Source organism: Ascaphus truei, chromosome 2, assembly GCF_040206685.1.
Source record: "Ascaphus truei isolate aAscTru1 chromosome 2, aAscTru1.hap1, whole genome shotgun sequence".
Classification (NCBI taxonomy): domain Eukaryota; kingdom Metazoa; phylum Chordata; class Amphibia; order Anura; family Ascaphidae; genus Ascaphus; species Ascaphus truei.
The window spans coordinates 11,058,352-11,073,837 of NC_134484.1; the positions used below are offsets into that span (position 1 = coordinate 11,058,352).

Here is a 15,486-nt window from a genome sequence, read left to right on the forward strand (position 1 = left end):
ACTCTTTTGAGGTTGTGGGTCCAGAAGGGTCTGAACATTTGTAATTTAGAAGCATCTAGTTATCTTCTGGAACAAGGTACATAGGAGAAAGACATTGTACAATGTTTGGAATGGATACATAGGATGAAAGAAGGTCTTTAATTGTACAATGTCAGTGGTAGATTCATGGCAAGCATCTCAGTACTGGGGACAGGGGTTAATAGAGTGAAGGAAAACACATTGATTGTGTCAGGCACAAGACTAGCTTAAATATGTGTGAGAGCCATGGATTAAATATGTTCTGATGCCTTCACAGCAGGCTAGGTAGGACAAGATCTCCTGTCACTTTCAGTATATGATTGCATTCTTTGGGGTGATGTCATGGACCCAAGACAAGGCCGGGAGAGAGGGAGCAACGAGCAGTGTGTAAAAACCATTAGGAACCTGACACGAGTGCACTGACGTTCAGTCCAATACACCCAGCTGGGTTCTCTTACATTACACGCTTGCTATTAAGTGCGCCAAGGCACGCTCGTCAGGGGGGCAAAGATGGGTATTTATAAATGGCAGTTTTAGTGGGTTTTCAGGGTACACTTCCTGAGATTTACTGCTGCTCCTAAGACAGAGGCAAGAGCACATAGCTGCTAACCCTCCGGGACCTCGAGCAGGTATGCCAGGATGTAGCGGGAGCTGTGGGCAAGAATGCCATCTGGGAACAGAAGGGTTAAGCTTCCCGCGATATATACCTGTAAGCGTCCTGCTGACAATGTCACAACTGCAAGTTACTCTTGCTGAGTATATTGCTTTATGTTCTGATGCAGCGGCCATGCATTTAAAAGCATTGATGTCCCCCTTTTTTTTCTTTGGTAACCAGACTTCAACTGGGGTGATCTCTGGGTGCCAAAGCTCCCATGTTTGCCACCAGCAGTTTACCTCCTTTATGCTTGCGGGGGGGGGGGGGGGAGAGGGGGCTTTGGGGAGGGAGTAGCAGCCCGAGGCTAGTTCGGGAAGAAATAGATTGTAACCTGAGATTTTCTTGTAACTGTTTTCATGCCAGGCACAGTGCTGCACACACTGGCAGAGAGAGATAGATCTGTTCTTCTCTCTTACCACCCTCTAACTGCAGAGGCCTCGTGCCTTGAAGAGAGCAGTTTGATTTGTGATAACAGAACTCCTGCAATACCTTTTCTCCTTGTTTGTGCCATTGTGCAAATGAAACCCGTGCAGCGTTAGAGCAGTGCGGAGTATCTCTGTGCCAATACAAGCCCTTTGCAACACTGCCTAGTGAAATCAGCCGTTTCCCAAAAGCAATCCCATATACCTGTGCCAGGGCTGCCATCTTTTTGACTATGTCCATCCCTGCTGCCGACGCAGACAGCCAGATGTCTGCACCAGCGTCTCCCCGTGTGTCTGACAAAGGCGGAAGCACTATTGCTATAGCTTTTTTTTCTTTCTTTAATAACCCTTTCGCAGCAATGTATTGAAGGTTGTTCTGACTACAAAAAGGTTAAAAAAGCAAACCCTGTCTATTTTTTGTCAATGTCACCTTTTGTCATCCTGTTCGTGTTCTGTGCAGTGATTGTTCCCTTTACCCGTCCCTCGCCAGAGATTGGAGTCTGGCAATTTGCCGATTTTAGGCAGTAGGAATCAAGGCTGTGCTTCTGCTGATAAATTGATGATTATTAAGTATTTTAAAGCAATAATCCCTCCTAACTAAAACCCTCTCTCTTTCCCCCCCCCCCCCCCTTTTTCCTTTTTATTTTTGACGAGATGGGCCCCGGACGGTCCTCCGGAGTTCAACCCCTCGACTTTTAGCTCCGGGGAACCCTCCGGTTCCCGAGATATTTGCCGGTAAAGTTACTGTTGCTATCTGCTTTTTACAGGGAAATTAAATGGCCTTCCGATAGGAAATCAAAACCGATGGTCGTGCGGCTTCTTATTGTCAAAAAAAAAAACGTGTCTGCCATTTTGTTTCCCCATAAGATTTAAGGCCAGTAAGTTAGTTAACCGATAAATATCTTGGAGAACTGGGGGGATGGAGGGGGGGGTTCCCAAAGCTGGAACATGATGCGGTTCAGCAGCTCTGGGGAATTCCCTGATCCCAGCCTGTAAAAAAGGAAATAACCACGGGGGGGGGGGGGGGGGGGGGGGTACAGGGGGTAAAATTAGTAAAAAAAGAAACAGGATTCTCCTTTAAGGACAAATTAAAAGCTATTAGAAAAATGAATGGTGTACTTTTTGCTTCCCCTTAGTGTAAGAAGAAGCATACCCTCCTGTGCCCAGACTATGCCAGGGATGGCAGCTGCCTCAAGGGTTCAAAATGCAAACTCCAGCATCGTCAGAGGAAGAGGCCGCCCCAGAACACGGCACATTCAGAGCTCGCCCGGCCGGCCGGCAAGCAAAGGAGACCTGCGGAGGAGACTTCGGGGTAAGAGGCAGATAGTGTTCCAAGGCTCTCTCTCATTAGTACTCTTTCAATGCGCCCGTCTCGCTTTCTCTAGCTCGTATTCTCCGCCTCGCTCGTTGATGCTCACTTTGTCCCTCCCTTTCTGGTGTATTGTTAATCCCATGTCTTTCTCCCCGTCTGCCCCTGTGTATCTTCCATTCTCTCTTACACCCCCCTCCCACCCCCCTCTCTCTCTCCTGTGCTCCCCCCTCTACCCCTTCACTCGTGTTTCCATATGTTTTTGTCACCTACCCCTAACCCAATCTGACTTGAGAGCCTTCGTATAATTGCATGTAAACCTTTTTTTTAAAGTATATTATTTATTTATTTATAAAATATTTTACCAGGAAGTAATTCATTGAGAGTTACCTCTCGTTTTCACGTATGTCCTGGGCACAGAGTTAAGACAAATAATACATGTTTACAAATACAGTTACATAATGAGCAGGGTATACATTATATACAGTACAAGTCATTGCATGCACAGTTAAAGATAATTTATATTATGGGCGTATGAAACAGTTACAGACCAGATTAAAATGTGTGACAGCCTCAGATTTGAAAGAACTTAGACTGGTGGTGGCTGTGAGAGACTCTGGTAGGTTGTTACAGTTTTGGGGTGCACGGTAAGAGAAGGAGGAGCGGCCGGATACTTTGTTGAGCCTTGGGACCATGAACAGTCTTTTGGAGTCTGATCTCAGGTGATAAGTGCTGCAAGTGGTAGGGGTGAGGAGCTTGTTCAGGTAGCTGGGTAGCTTGCCCATAAAGAATTTAAAGGCAAGATAGGAAAGGTGAACTTTGCGCCTACACTCAAGTGATGACCAATCTAGTTCTTTGAGCATTTCGCAGTGATGTGTGTTGTAGTTGCATTGGAGAACAAAACGACAAATTGAGTTGTAGAGGGTGTTAAGTTTGCTAAGGTGGGTTTGAGGTGCCGAGCCATATACTATGTCTCCATAGTCAATAATTGGCATTAGCATCTGCTGTGCGATACGTTTTCTGACCAGGAGACTTAGGGAGGATTTGTTCCTGTAAAGTACCCCTAGTTTGGCATAGGTCTTGGTTGTCAGGGTATCCATGTGCATCCCGAATGTTAAATGGGAGTCAAACCATATGCTCAGGTATTTAAAACTAGTAACAGGAGTTAGGCTGGTGTTAGCGTTGGTTCTGATCTGGAGCTCAGTCGCTGGAAGCTTTAAAAATGTAGTCTTGGTCCCAAACATCATTGTTACAGTCTTGTCAGTGTTTAAAAACAGTTTGTTTTGGGAAATCCCGTTTTCAAGTCTCAAAAAGTCAGACTGAAGTATGTGTTGAAGGTCAGAGAGGCTATGGCTGTGTGCATATAGGATTGTGTCATCTGCATACATGTGTATTGAGGCTTCCTTACAAGCTGTGGGAAGATCATTAATGAACACTTTGAAGAGTAGGGGCCCCCAAACAGAGCCTTGCGGGACGCCACAGGTGATATCAAGGGGGTTAGAGTTAGAGCCTGAGATGGACACATGTTGGGATCTACCTGATAGGTAGGACTGAAACATATATATATATATAGTATAATATACTGTATAGTCAAATTGGCTTGTGACTTGAGCCTCCAATTACATACCTCAACAGGAGTACAGTTTAAAGCAAGGGTACTCAACTCCAATCCTCAATCCCCCCACCCCCCCAACATTTCAGGTTTTCAGGATGTCCCATCTTCCACAAAGGCAGCTCAATCAGTCCCTGCTTTAGCACAGGTGGCTCAATCACAGTATATATTACAGTCTAGTTTATGCTTTTGTATACAGTACATGAGACCTGTATCCCAGACTATGGGGGGGACGGGGGTAATCCTCTATCAACCCAAAGAAATTGGCTCCTTTGACGTCTATTTGTAGCAACAATGACGCAAAAGAATATTTGGGGGGTTCTTAATTAAAGGGCTGCATTGTCCGTCCTATTATTTTTTGTATTATTACTCTGTCTTGGGCGCTACCTTTTCACCCACACTAACAGCCCCATTGTTACACTTCAGCTGTCAAGGGGCAAGGGAGCCACACGGGAGTGTGATATGGTGGGAGACAACTATCAACTACATGTGGTTCTCAAGTCTGTCAGGGGGGCTCAACTCCAGTCCTTAAGTCGCCCCCCAACAGGTCAGGTTTTCAGGATATCCCAGCCTCAGCACAGGTGGCTCAATCACAGGCTCAGTCTTCAGTCTCAGTCTCAGTATATGTGTGTATATATATATATATATATAAATATATATATATATATTTCTGAAAGCGTCCTATGTGTCTTTGTCTGTATGTGTCTCCCTGTGTCCCTAGCGGAAATCACATTGGACCTTGGGCCAGGCCAATGAGATTGCTCCCTTGGCCCGCCCACCCCCGCACACCTCTCATTGGCCTGAGGCGGAGTGACGGGCCAAAGGAGACACACACACACCCTCACCCACACACACACACACACCCTCTGTCCCCCCCTCCTGACCCCCCCATCACGTGCGCCGCCCTGCACCGGCTCCCGGACGGAGGGGAAGCGCGGCCCTCCTGCCGCCAACTTCAGGCTCCTCCCCCCTCGCTCTCAACCGGCTCCCGGAAAGACGGAGGGGAAGCGAGGCCCTCCTTCCCCAGCCACCAACGCTCCCTTACCTCCCCGGCGCTACCTCCCCGCCGCTCCCTTACCTCACCGCCGCTAACTCCCCTGCGCTACCTCCCCGCCGCTACCTAACTACCTGGCGCTAACTCCCTGGCGCTACCTCCCCGCCGGTCCCTTACCTCACCGCCGCTAACTCCCCAGCGCTACCTCCCCGCCGCTACCTAACTACCCGGCGCTACCTCCCCGGCCGCTGCCTCCTCTGATATGCGCCAGTCCCACTCTCCACCACCTCTCACTCCTGTCGTGTGTGTGTGTGTGTGTGTGTGTGTGTGTGGACATTTTACTCCTGCAAACAATTTGTGCCTCACTTTCACCCCTGCCCTGCACCCCCCCTACCCCTGCCCTTCACCCCCCCTACCCCTGCCCTTCACCCCCCCCCGCCCTTCACCCCCCCTGCCCTTCACCCCCCCTACCCCTGCCCTTCACCCCCTCTACCCCTGCCCTTCACCCCCCCTGCCCTTCAGCCCTCCCCTACCCCTGCCCTTCACCCCCCCTACGCCTGCCCTTCACCCCTCCCTACCTCTGCCCTTCACCCCTCCCTACCCCTGTCTTTCACCCCTCCCTACCCCTGCCCTTCACCCCCACTACCCCTGCCCTTCACCCCCCCTACCCTTCACCCCCCCTACCCTTCACCCCCCCTACCCCTGCCCTTCACCCCCCGCCTGCCCTTCACCCCCCCGCCTGCCCTTCACACCCCCCACGCCTGCCCTTCACACCCCCCCCGCGCCTGCCCTTCACACACCCCCCGCGCCTGCCCTTCACACACCCCCCGCGCCTGCCCTTTGACTGACGCACGCACACAAACCCTGACAGGCGCACGCAGACACACCCTGACTGACGCACGCACACAAACCCTGACTGACGCACGCACACACACACACACACACTGACTGATGCACACACACACGTACTGACGCACGCACACAACCCCTGACAGCCGCACCTACACAACCCCTGACAGCCACACGCGCACACACCCTGACGCACGCACACTGACTGACGCACACACACTGACTGACGCACACACACACAGACTAACTGACACACACGCACACACACTGACTGACACACACACACACACACACACACTGACTGACGCACACACACTGACTGACGCACACACACACAGACTAACTGACGCGCACACACACACTGACTGACACACACACTGACTGACGCGCACACGCACAAACACTGACTGACACGCACACACACTGACTGACACGCACACACACTGACTGACACACACACACACACTGACTGACACACACACACACACTGACTGACACACACACACACTGACTGACACACACACACACTGACTGACACACACACTGACTGACGCGCACACGCACACACACACACAGTGACTGTCACACGCACGCACACACACAGTGACTGACTGCCGCACGCACTCACTGACTGACGCGCACACAAACACTGGCTGCCGCACGCACACACTGACTGAGGCGCACACGCACGCACACACTGACTGAAGCACTCACACGCACGCACACACTGACTGTGTGTGTGTGTGCGTCAGTCAGTCTGTGTGTGTGTTTGTGTTTCTGCGTCACTCACTGACGCGCGCGCACGCACACACACAGTGACTGACTGACGCACACACAATGACTGACACACACACACTGCATGAAGCTGTAAAGGGGGACAAACAGAGCTGTAAAGGAGGGAGGGGGGGACTGGATTGATGTGAATGGGGGACAAACAGAGAGAGGGGGGAGGAGAGAGGAGAGAGAGAGGAGCGGGAACATTACATCCCGGGCAACGCTGGGTCTCTCAGCTAGTATATATATATATATATATATATATATATATATATATATGTATGTGCATCACTTGTTTAATTTTATAGTTTTGGAATTACAAAACGGTTATCAAAATTATTGTGACGTTTGTTTTGTGTTTTCACCCCGTCCCTATAGGATGAGCACAGATATGACGTTAGGAACCTACGCCAGTGACGGCCCTTCCACCAGTGACGAGGAGCTCCCAGGCACCAGCGGTTTGCAGAAACTCCCCTCCTTCATCTCGCTGAACTGCTCCCTTACTCCCCCCAGCGATGTGGGGCACAGGGCTGAGAAGGAGAAGACTGCCGAGGACACGGGTAACTGCCCAGCGCCAATGTCTATGAATATTGCAGTCATCCTAACTCCGGCATGGGCAACTCCCGTCCTCAAGGGCCGCCAACAGGTCAGGGTTGAAGGATATCCCTGCTTCAGCACAGGTCGCTCATTTAGTGGCTCAGTCAAAGACTGCACCACCTGTGCAGAAGCAGGAATATCCTGACCAGTTTGTGGCCTTTGAGGACTGGCGTTGCCCACCGCTGCTCGAACTCCTAATGTGCCCGCTGCTTGAATCCCCAAATAAGGGAGATTGGTTTACACACACAGCCATTTCAGGGAGGAAATACTCGCAAATTAAAACACACACACCGCACAAAAGATGTTCTCAAATATTGATATTATTATAAGGAGATGGTGGCGCTCTGTTACATGGATAGCTGTCTTCCACAACGAGTGAGGATATCGCGGACAAAATAAATATGGCGGCACTCCAATGGGCTTGGTGGAGAAGTCCAATTCATAAGGTCCAATATCGGGACAGAAACGTGGACATGGTATTACATGTATACACTTTGTCACCAAGTCTATTGGCGTGCGGCCGTATCTGACACGTTTTATTAAGCAGGCCAACATTTTGTTCCTAGTTGGACAAATAACAACCCTGGTCCTAATCGTTCAGCCAGCATCAATGCAACATTAAGATCACTGCAGCAATCTGTCCTCATGTCGGTGTACTCCCCAAGCTGAACCCTCGCAGAAAGCATTGCAGTGTGTACTGTTTATTGCTGGGAATGTGCCATTGTGCTTAGAATGGCAGTGTTGCGTTTGTACACCGGGGTTAGTGGGACTGCCGGCCTGGCGCCTGCACAGCTCTGTGCTAACACATTGCACCGCTGACAGCATAAATAAGAAATAAGGCACACTTTGAGAAATCTTTGGAGTTCACCTCTAAGTTTAACTTCCTCCCCTCACTTTACCTCGGGAGAGGGGACGCTTCACTCCCACACCGGGAGCGCAGCGGAGCAGCCAGGCTCTCTGTTTTGTTGCTCGCCATATGTCTCTGTTATAAATAATTGACGCGGCATCGCTGGGCCGGGCCAACGTACGCACCGCGCTCAATGTTTTCCCAGCAAAGGCAGCGTTACCCCCAGACTCGCAGGAAGGTCAGCTCGGCTCCATCCATCCACCTGGCACAGCGTCTCGTGCAGGGACTCCTAAATTGTGTGCAGCAAGGAAAGAGGAGATCTCGGAGGGGACATCCTCATGTTTCTTTCTCTTTTTTTTATGTCTTCGTTTCTTTCCTGTGAACAGACGGCTGCTGCAGGTCCCACGTGCACCCCGGGCAGCCAGGTGAATTTCCCCAGGCTGCCTGGCCGATGTATTTTTGAACCCACGGCAAATAGCGTTTTGTAAACTGTGGGTTGTAATGTCACGGCGAGGCAAAGTGTGTCTCGTTACTCCAAGGTCCTTGGAGTAAAGAAGATCTCTGCCACATAAACACTGCTCTGCTTCCTAAGTCTTCAGGAAGTTCAGCTGCTAATTTGCTGTCTACCCAGAGTCCTTTGTGTCTGCAATCTCTTTCAAGTTGGCATAGGGCTCCATGGGTGAGTGCTTTCATTTTATTTCATGGTTTCTATCATGTTGAACCCACAAAAGCGGTTGTCTGTTTTACAATGTAATGTGAGTAATAAACATACCACAGATTAAACCATTCAGTTATAGTTCAAATGTACTAAATTTAAATGTGCGTTTCTCCTGAAGATAATGATTTTGCCCCGGCGAGTGCACTGAAGGAGTTATACAGTATGCAGGGGGCAGCTTTGAAGGGAAGGTGTTATCTTGGCTTGCAGCAGCATAGGGAAGGGGTTGTGTTGTGCTGTATGGGAGCAGCAGCCCGGAGAAGGGGTTGTGTTGTCCTGTACAGAAGCAGCAGCTCGGGAAGGGTTGTGTTGTCCTGTACAGAAGCAGCAGCTCGGGAAGGGTTGTGTTGTCCTGTATAGAAGCAGCAGCTTGGGAAGGGGTTGTGTTGTCCTGTATGGGAGCAGTAGCCCAGGGAAAGGGTTTTGTTGTCCTGTATGGGAGCAGCAGCGGGGAGAAGGCGTAGTGTTGTCCTGTATGGGAGCAGCAGCCCGGAGAAGGTGTTGTGTTGACCTGCATGGGAGCAGTAGCCCAGGGAAGGGGTTGTGTTGTCCTGTATGGGAGTAGCCCAGGGAAGGGGTTGTGTTGTCCTGTATGGGAGCAGTAGCCCAGGGAAGGGGTTGTGTTGTCCTATATGGGAGCAGCCCAGGGAAGGGGTTGTGTTGTCCTGTATGGGAGCCGCAGCCCGGGGAAGGGGTTGTGTTGTCCTGAATGGGAGCCGCAGCCCGGGGAAGGGGTTGTGTTTTCCTGTATGGGAGCAGCAGCTCGGGAAGTGTTGTGTTGTCCTGTAAGGAAGCAGCAGCCCAGGGAAGGGGCTGAAGGGCCGCCAAGAGGGGGAGTTAGATGGGGCTGGTGTCCCGTGACCACTGGCTGGTGGGGCGGCCCGGCGCTGCACAATTCCCCCGACCTCATGCCAGGCCCTGCTGCCAGTCGTGGCCGGGCCCCGACTCTCAACTGCCTGCAGGACCTTTCCTCTCTCTGTCCCACGTCGCCGAGCTTCCACTACCGGCGTGCGATGGGGCTCTGACGTCAGCGCCCCAGAAGTATGGGGGGTTATATGTATTGTGTTTTTTTATATATATATATATATATATATATATGACAAACAAAAAAGAAAAAAGCAGCGCCTCTATTAAGCTAAATCTATAAAGTTCATAAACCAAATAATATAATTAATGAATAATAATAACTAATATATACCATATAGTAAAAATTACATATATATAACCAAATCAATCAAACTATAAACCAGGAAACAATATGATAATTGTATACATATAGATATATGACAAAAATAAATAAACAGAGAAACAAAAGGAATAAATGGATAATATAAGAGAAAAAAATGTATAAAAACCAGTCCTCAAAAATAAGTCCAGTAATGGTGTTGGTTCCGGTGTGGAGGGTCTCCGGCAGCTCTCAGTGTGGTCAAACCAAGTCCACAGTGAATCTAGGGGAAAAACAGGAAGAGAGAGCGCACGCCCATAGGGTGATCACCCTTTGAAAAAGTTACCCGAGAGTGACGAAACGCGTCAGGGAGCGTCATCACGTCAGACGCATTGACACTGACGTCATCACCGAGCGCTGGAACGGACGGATCCATGCGCAACTGCTGCAGAAGCCTGTACTACACGGAGCCATCTTCCAGGACTCTAATACAGTTGTATTGAATACTATCTGCCCTGGATACCTGTTGGGACTACGATCCTGATACTGCAATACTGGGACTGCCCCAAGACGCTGCAGACACGAACCGGATGGTGGTGATTATATCACACAATGCTTGTTTTTATTGTACCCTTGTGAGTGCATTTTTTATCCCCCCTTTCCCCCTCCCCTCATTAAAATACTATTTTACGCTATGGGCGTGCGCTCTCTCTTCCTGTTTTTCCCATATATATATATATATATATATATATATATATATATATATATATATTGGGTAGGTGGGTTTTTTGTATGTACTTGGGGGGGTGAGGGAGGTTGTATATATTTGGGGGTGGGGATTTTTTTGTATGTTTTTGGCGATGGGAAGTTTTTTGGTATATATCTTGTGGGGGAATTGTATGGGGGGAGCGAATGAGTTTGCGTGGGGTAATTGACGGAGGGGGAGGAGAGAGGGGGTGAGTGAGGAAAAGAGGGAGTAAGATTGAGATGCAGGGGAGAGAAATACATGCGAGGCGGGAGTGAGGGGGTGAGACGGAAGGGAGAGAAACACATTGGAAGAGGGGGGGAAAGAGACGGGGCTCGTGAGGGCCGACACGGGGGGGGGGAGAGGGCCTGCTTAAAATGTTTTCCTGGGCCCCGCGATTTCTGTTGGTGGCCCTGATGGGCTGTGTTGTCCTGTATGGGACCCGCAGCCCAGGGAAGGGGTTGTGTTGTCCTGTATGGGACCCGCAGCCCAGGGAAGGGGTTGTGTTGTCCTGTAAGGAAGCAGCAGCCCGGGGAAGGGGTTGTGTTGTCCTGTATGGGACCCGCAGCCCAGGGAAGGGGTTGTGTTGTCCTGTAAGGAAGCAGCAGCTCGGGGAAGGGGTTGTGTTGTCCTGTAGGGAAGCAGCAGCCCGGGGAAGGGGTTGTGTTGTCTTGTATGGGAGCCGCAGCCCGGGGAAGGGGTTGTGTTGTCCTGTATTGGAGCCGCAGCCCGGGGAAGGGGTTGTGTTGTCCTGTATTGGAGCCGCAGCCCGGGGAAGGGGTTGTGTTGTCCTGTAAGGAAGCAGCAGCTCGGGAAGGGGTTGTGTTGTCCTGTATGGGACCTGCAGCCCGGGGAAGGGGTTGTGTTGTCCTGTATGGGAGCCGCAGCCCGGGGAAGGGGTTGTTTTGTCCTGTATGGGAGCCGCAGCCCGGGGAAGGGGTTGTGTTGTCCTGTATGGGAGCCGCAGCCCGGGGAAGGGGTTGTGTTGTCCTGTATTGGAGCCGCAGCCCGGGGAAGGGTTGTGTTGTTCTGTAAGGAAGCAGCAGCTCAGGGAAGGGGTTGTGTTGTCCTGTAAGGAAGCAGCAGCCCGGGGAAGGGGTTGTGTTGTCCTGTGTGGGAGCCACAGCCCGGGGAAGGGGTTGTGTTGTCCTGTATTGGAGCCGCAGCCCGGGGAAGGGGTTGTGTTGTCCTGTATTGGAGCCGCAGCCCGGGGAAGGGGTTGTGTTGTCCTGTAAGGAAGCAGCAGCCCGGGGAAGGGGTTGTGTTGTCCTGTAAGGAAGCAGCAGCCCGGGGAAGGGGTTGTGTTGTCTTGTATGGGAGCCGCAGCCCGGGGAAGGGGTTGTGTTGTCCTGTATGGGAGCCGCAGCCCGGGGAAGGGTTGTGTTGTCCTGTAAGGAAGCAGCAGCCCGGGAAGGGGTTGTGTTGTCCTGTATGGGAGCCGTAGCCCGGGGAAGGGGTTGTGTTGTCCTGTATGGGAGCCGCAGCTTGGGGAAGGGGTTGTGTTTTCCTGTAAGGAAGCAGCAGCTCGGGGAAGGGGTTGTGTTGTCCTGTAAGGGAGCCGCAGCCCGGGGAAGGGGTTGTGTTGTCCTGTAAGGAAGCAGCAGCTCAGGGAAGGGGTTGTGTTGTCCTGTATGGGAGCAGCAGCCCGGGGAAGGGGTTGTGTTGTCCTGTATGGGAGCAGCAGCCCGGGGAAGGGGTTGTGTTGTCCTGTAAGGAAGCAGCAGCCCGGGGAAGGGGTTGTGTTGTCCTGTAAGGAAGCAGCAGCCCGGGGAAGGGGTTGTGTTGTCCTGTATGGGAGCCGCAGCCCGGGGAAGGGGTTGTGTTGTCCTGTATGGGAGCAGCAGCCCGGGGAAGGGGTTGTGTTGTTCTGTATGGGAGCCGCAGCCCAGGGAAGGGGTTGTGTTGTCCTGTATGGAAGCCGCAGCCCGGGGAAGGGGTTGTGTTGTTCTGTATGGGAGCCGCAGCCTTGCCTCACAGCTGTGTGGGGGCACCTCTCGCTCCCACCTTGCAGAACACCACTCTATCCCAGCCCATATACAGCACACACAGCCCTGCAAGGCACTCCAGTCATGCTGACACACATTCACATTCCTGATGGGTAATTACGCTGCTCATTTAGTGAGATTAAGGGGTATATGAAACTTTGGCTGTGCATTTTTTCCATCTGTGTGTCTGTATGTATATCTACAGATAGATATATATCTATATAGAAATACAGATATATATATCGATGTATAGATATATAGAGCTATAGATGGCTATATAACTATATCCCTTTAATTTGACATGCCTGGAAATGCTGTATCAACCTATAGTCCGTCACCCAAGTGTAGAGAATGAATTCATGTCAATCATGTCATTGTTCCCAGATACAGGACTCCTCCATCTTTACAGGAGAACGTGCTTCATCCTTACATAGCCGAGACAATGTGCCCGTGATGAATCAATGTAAACGAAACATTTAGCAGATTTTACTATCCCCATTAGCGCAAACAACGCACCAAATAACGGTTCTCTCTCTAACCATTGTTTTCAACAGCGCTATTGTGTAATAATGCATCACGTTAACGGGAGCGGTAACATCCGCTACACCTACGTATAAGGAACCGGTTCCTCCTGACGTACTGCTCCATTCTCCGTGTCTGCCGCAGATATATGAAACGTGTTCCTTTTATTTGACGCAGAGTAACCAGGGGAGTTCACGGCCCATCAGAGTTGGCAGGGGTTAAAGCGCTGCCTTGTAACACCCTGTGATGCACCCCCTTCTAATACAGGCAGGGAACCCCTCTCATTGTCACTCCCTAAATCACCAGCTGAGGCACACAAACGCAGAGCAAAGTACCATGATACATTGTCGCTGATCATAAATATCGCTCATTGATACAGCACCCCCATTGTCCTCTAGCGCTTTACAATGTAAAATGCCAGCATGGCTAATGTACAATTATATACTCCTCTGTATTAACATGGGTAATTCTGCATCCCTTCCCCAAAGACCTTCCAATCTAAGCAGTCATTTTGTTAGCTCTCTATATTGTACATTGGGGTACCGGTGCTTTCTATCAGTGGGGTGAGCGGTAAACAGCACAAGAATAAATGAGGTTTTTAATGTAATTAGAGGGATTTTGCCAGATATTTGTTGTGTTTAATTACATTTGTATAGTGGCAAGTACAGCACTTTCCAGTAGGAACATAATGTTTAAAATACAGAGAAATGCATATAAACGCCGGTATAGATATATTATGTTTTTTCACATTTCTTTTTTCCGGAGACGTTTGCGGAGAAGACAAAAATAACCTGGCCAACATTTAAAGATGGCGCGTAGCAGCGGGAAAGGAGATTCGGGCCTAGGGAGCTGCGCAGGGGGAACGGTTTCAGCAGTTTACGGGCAATAGAGGCGAGCGGGGCAGAGACGGTGCAAACAAGGGAAGAAAATGCAGTTCTGTGAATGTGAAGTGTGCAAAGATTGTGCTTCTGGGTTTCGTGTGTGTTCAATGTAATGTGGGAAACTGGTGCACACCAAACATCGAAATAAATCTGAGATAGTAATACCGGTGCTCTCTAACGCCATGAGGGAAGGCCCGCTGCAAGGCAAGCACAGGAAACACAGGGAAGGCCCGCTGCAATCCCAGGTACAGGATACACAGGGAACGCCCGCTGCTATCCCAGGTACTGGATACACAGGGAAGGCCCGCTGCTATCCCAGGTACTGGATACACAGGGAAGGCTCGCTGCAATCCCAGGTACAGGATACACAGGGAAGGCTCGCTGCAATCCCAGGTACAGGATACACAGGGAAGGCTCGCTGCAATCCCAGGTACAGGATACACAGGGAAGGCCCGCTGCTATCCCAGGTACAGGATACACAGGGAAGGCCCGCTGCAATCCCAGGTACAGGATACACAGGGAAGGCCCGCTGCTATCCCAGGTACAGGATACACAGGGAAGGCCCCGCTGCAATCCCAGGTACAGGATACACAGGGAAGGCCTGCTACTATCCCAGGTACAGGATACACAGGGAAGGCTCGCTGCTATCCCTGGTACAGGATACACAGGGAAGGCCCGCTGCTATCCCAGGTACAGGATACACAGGGAAGGCCCCGCTGCTATCCCAGGTACAGGATACACAGGGAAGACCCGCTGCTATCCCTGGTACAGGATACACAGGGAAGGCTCGCTGCAATCCCAGGTACAGGATACACAGGGAAGGCCCGCTGCTATCCCAGGTACAGGATACACAGGGAAGGCCCGCTACTATCCCAGGTACAGGATACACAGGGAAGGCCCGCTGCTATCCCAGGTACAGGATACACGGGGAAGTCCCTGCTGCAATCCCAGGTACAGGATACACAGGGAAGACCCGCTGCTATCCCAGGTACAGGATACACAGGGAAGGCCCGCTGCTATCCCAGGTACAGGATACACGGGGAAGTCCCTGCTGCAATCCCAGGTACAGGATACACAGGGAAGGCCCGCTGCAATCCCAGGTACAGGATACACAGGGAAGGCCTGCTACTATCCCAGGTACAGGATACACAGGGAAGGCCCGCTGCAATCCCAGGTACAGGATACACAGGGAAGGCCCGCTGCTATCCCAGGTACAGGATACACAGGGAAGGCCCGCTGCAATCCCAGGTACAGGATACACAGGGAAGGCCCGCTGCAATCCCAGGTACAGGATACACAGGGAAGGCCCGCTGCTATCCCAGGTACAGGATACACAGGGAAGGCCTGCTACTATCCCAGGTACAGGATACACAGGGAAGGCCTGCTGCTATCCCAG

General features: G+C 51.1%; 1 protein-coding gene across 3 annotated transcripts in view; it reads left to right on the top strand.

Moving 5' to 3' along the window:
* ZC3H3 (zinc finger CCCH-type containing 3) overlaps nucleotides 1-15,486 on the top strand; it is a 361,466-nt gene that overhangs the window by 296,850 nt on the left and 49,130 nt on the right. The window contains exons 10-12 of one of the 3 annotated variants that reach the window (XM_075581388.1): nucleotides 2,232-2,407; nucleotides 7,012-7,193; nucleotides 13,975-14,262. In XM_075581388.1, coding sequence (XP_075437503.1) covers nucleotides 2,232-2,407; nucleotides 7,012-7,193; nucleotides 13,975-14,015 — 399 coding nt within the window. In that variant the 3' untranslated portion in view covers nucleotides 14,016-14,262. Of the gene's footprint in view, nucleotides 1-2,231; nucleotides 2,408-7,011; nucleotides 7,194-8,463; nucleotides 9,400-13,974; nucleotides 14,263-15,486 lie in introns of those variants that run through there. The other 2 variants (XM_075581387.1, XM_075581389.1) reach the window with 2 other exon arrangements.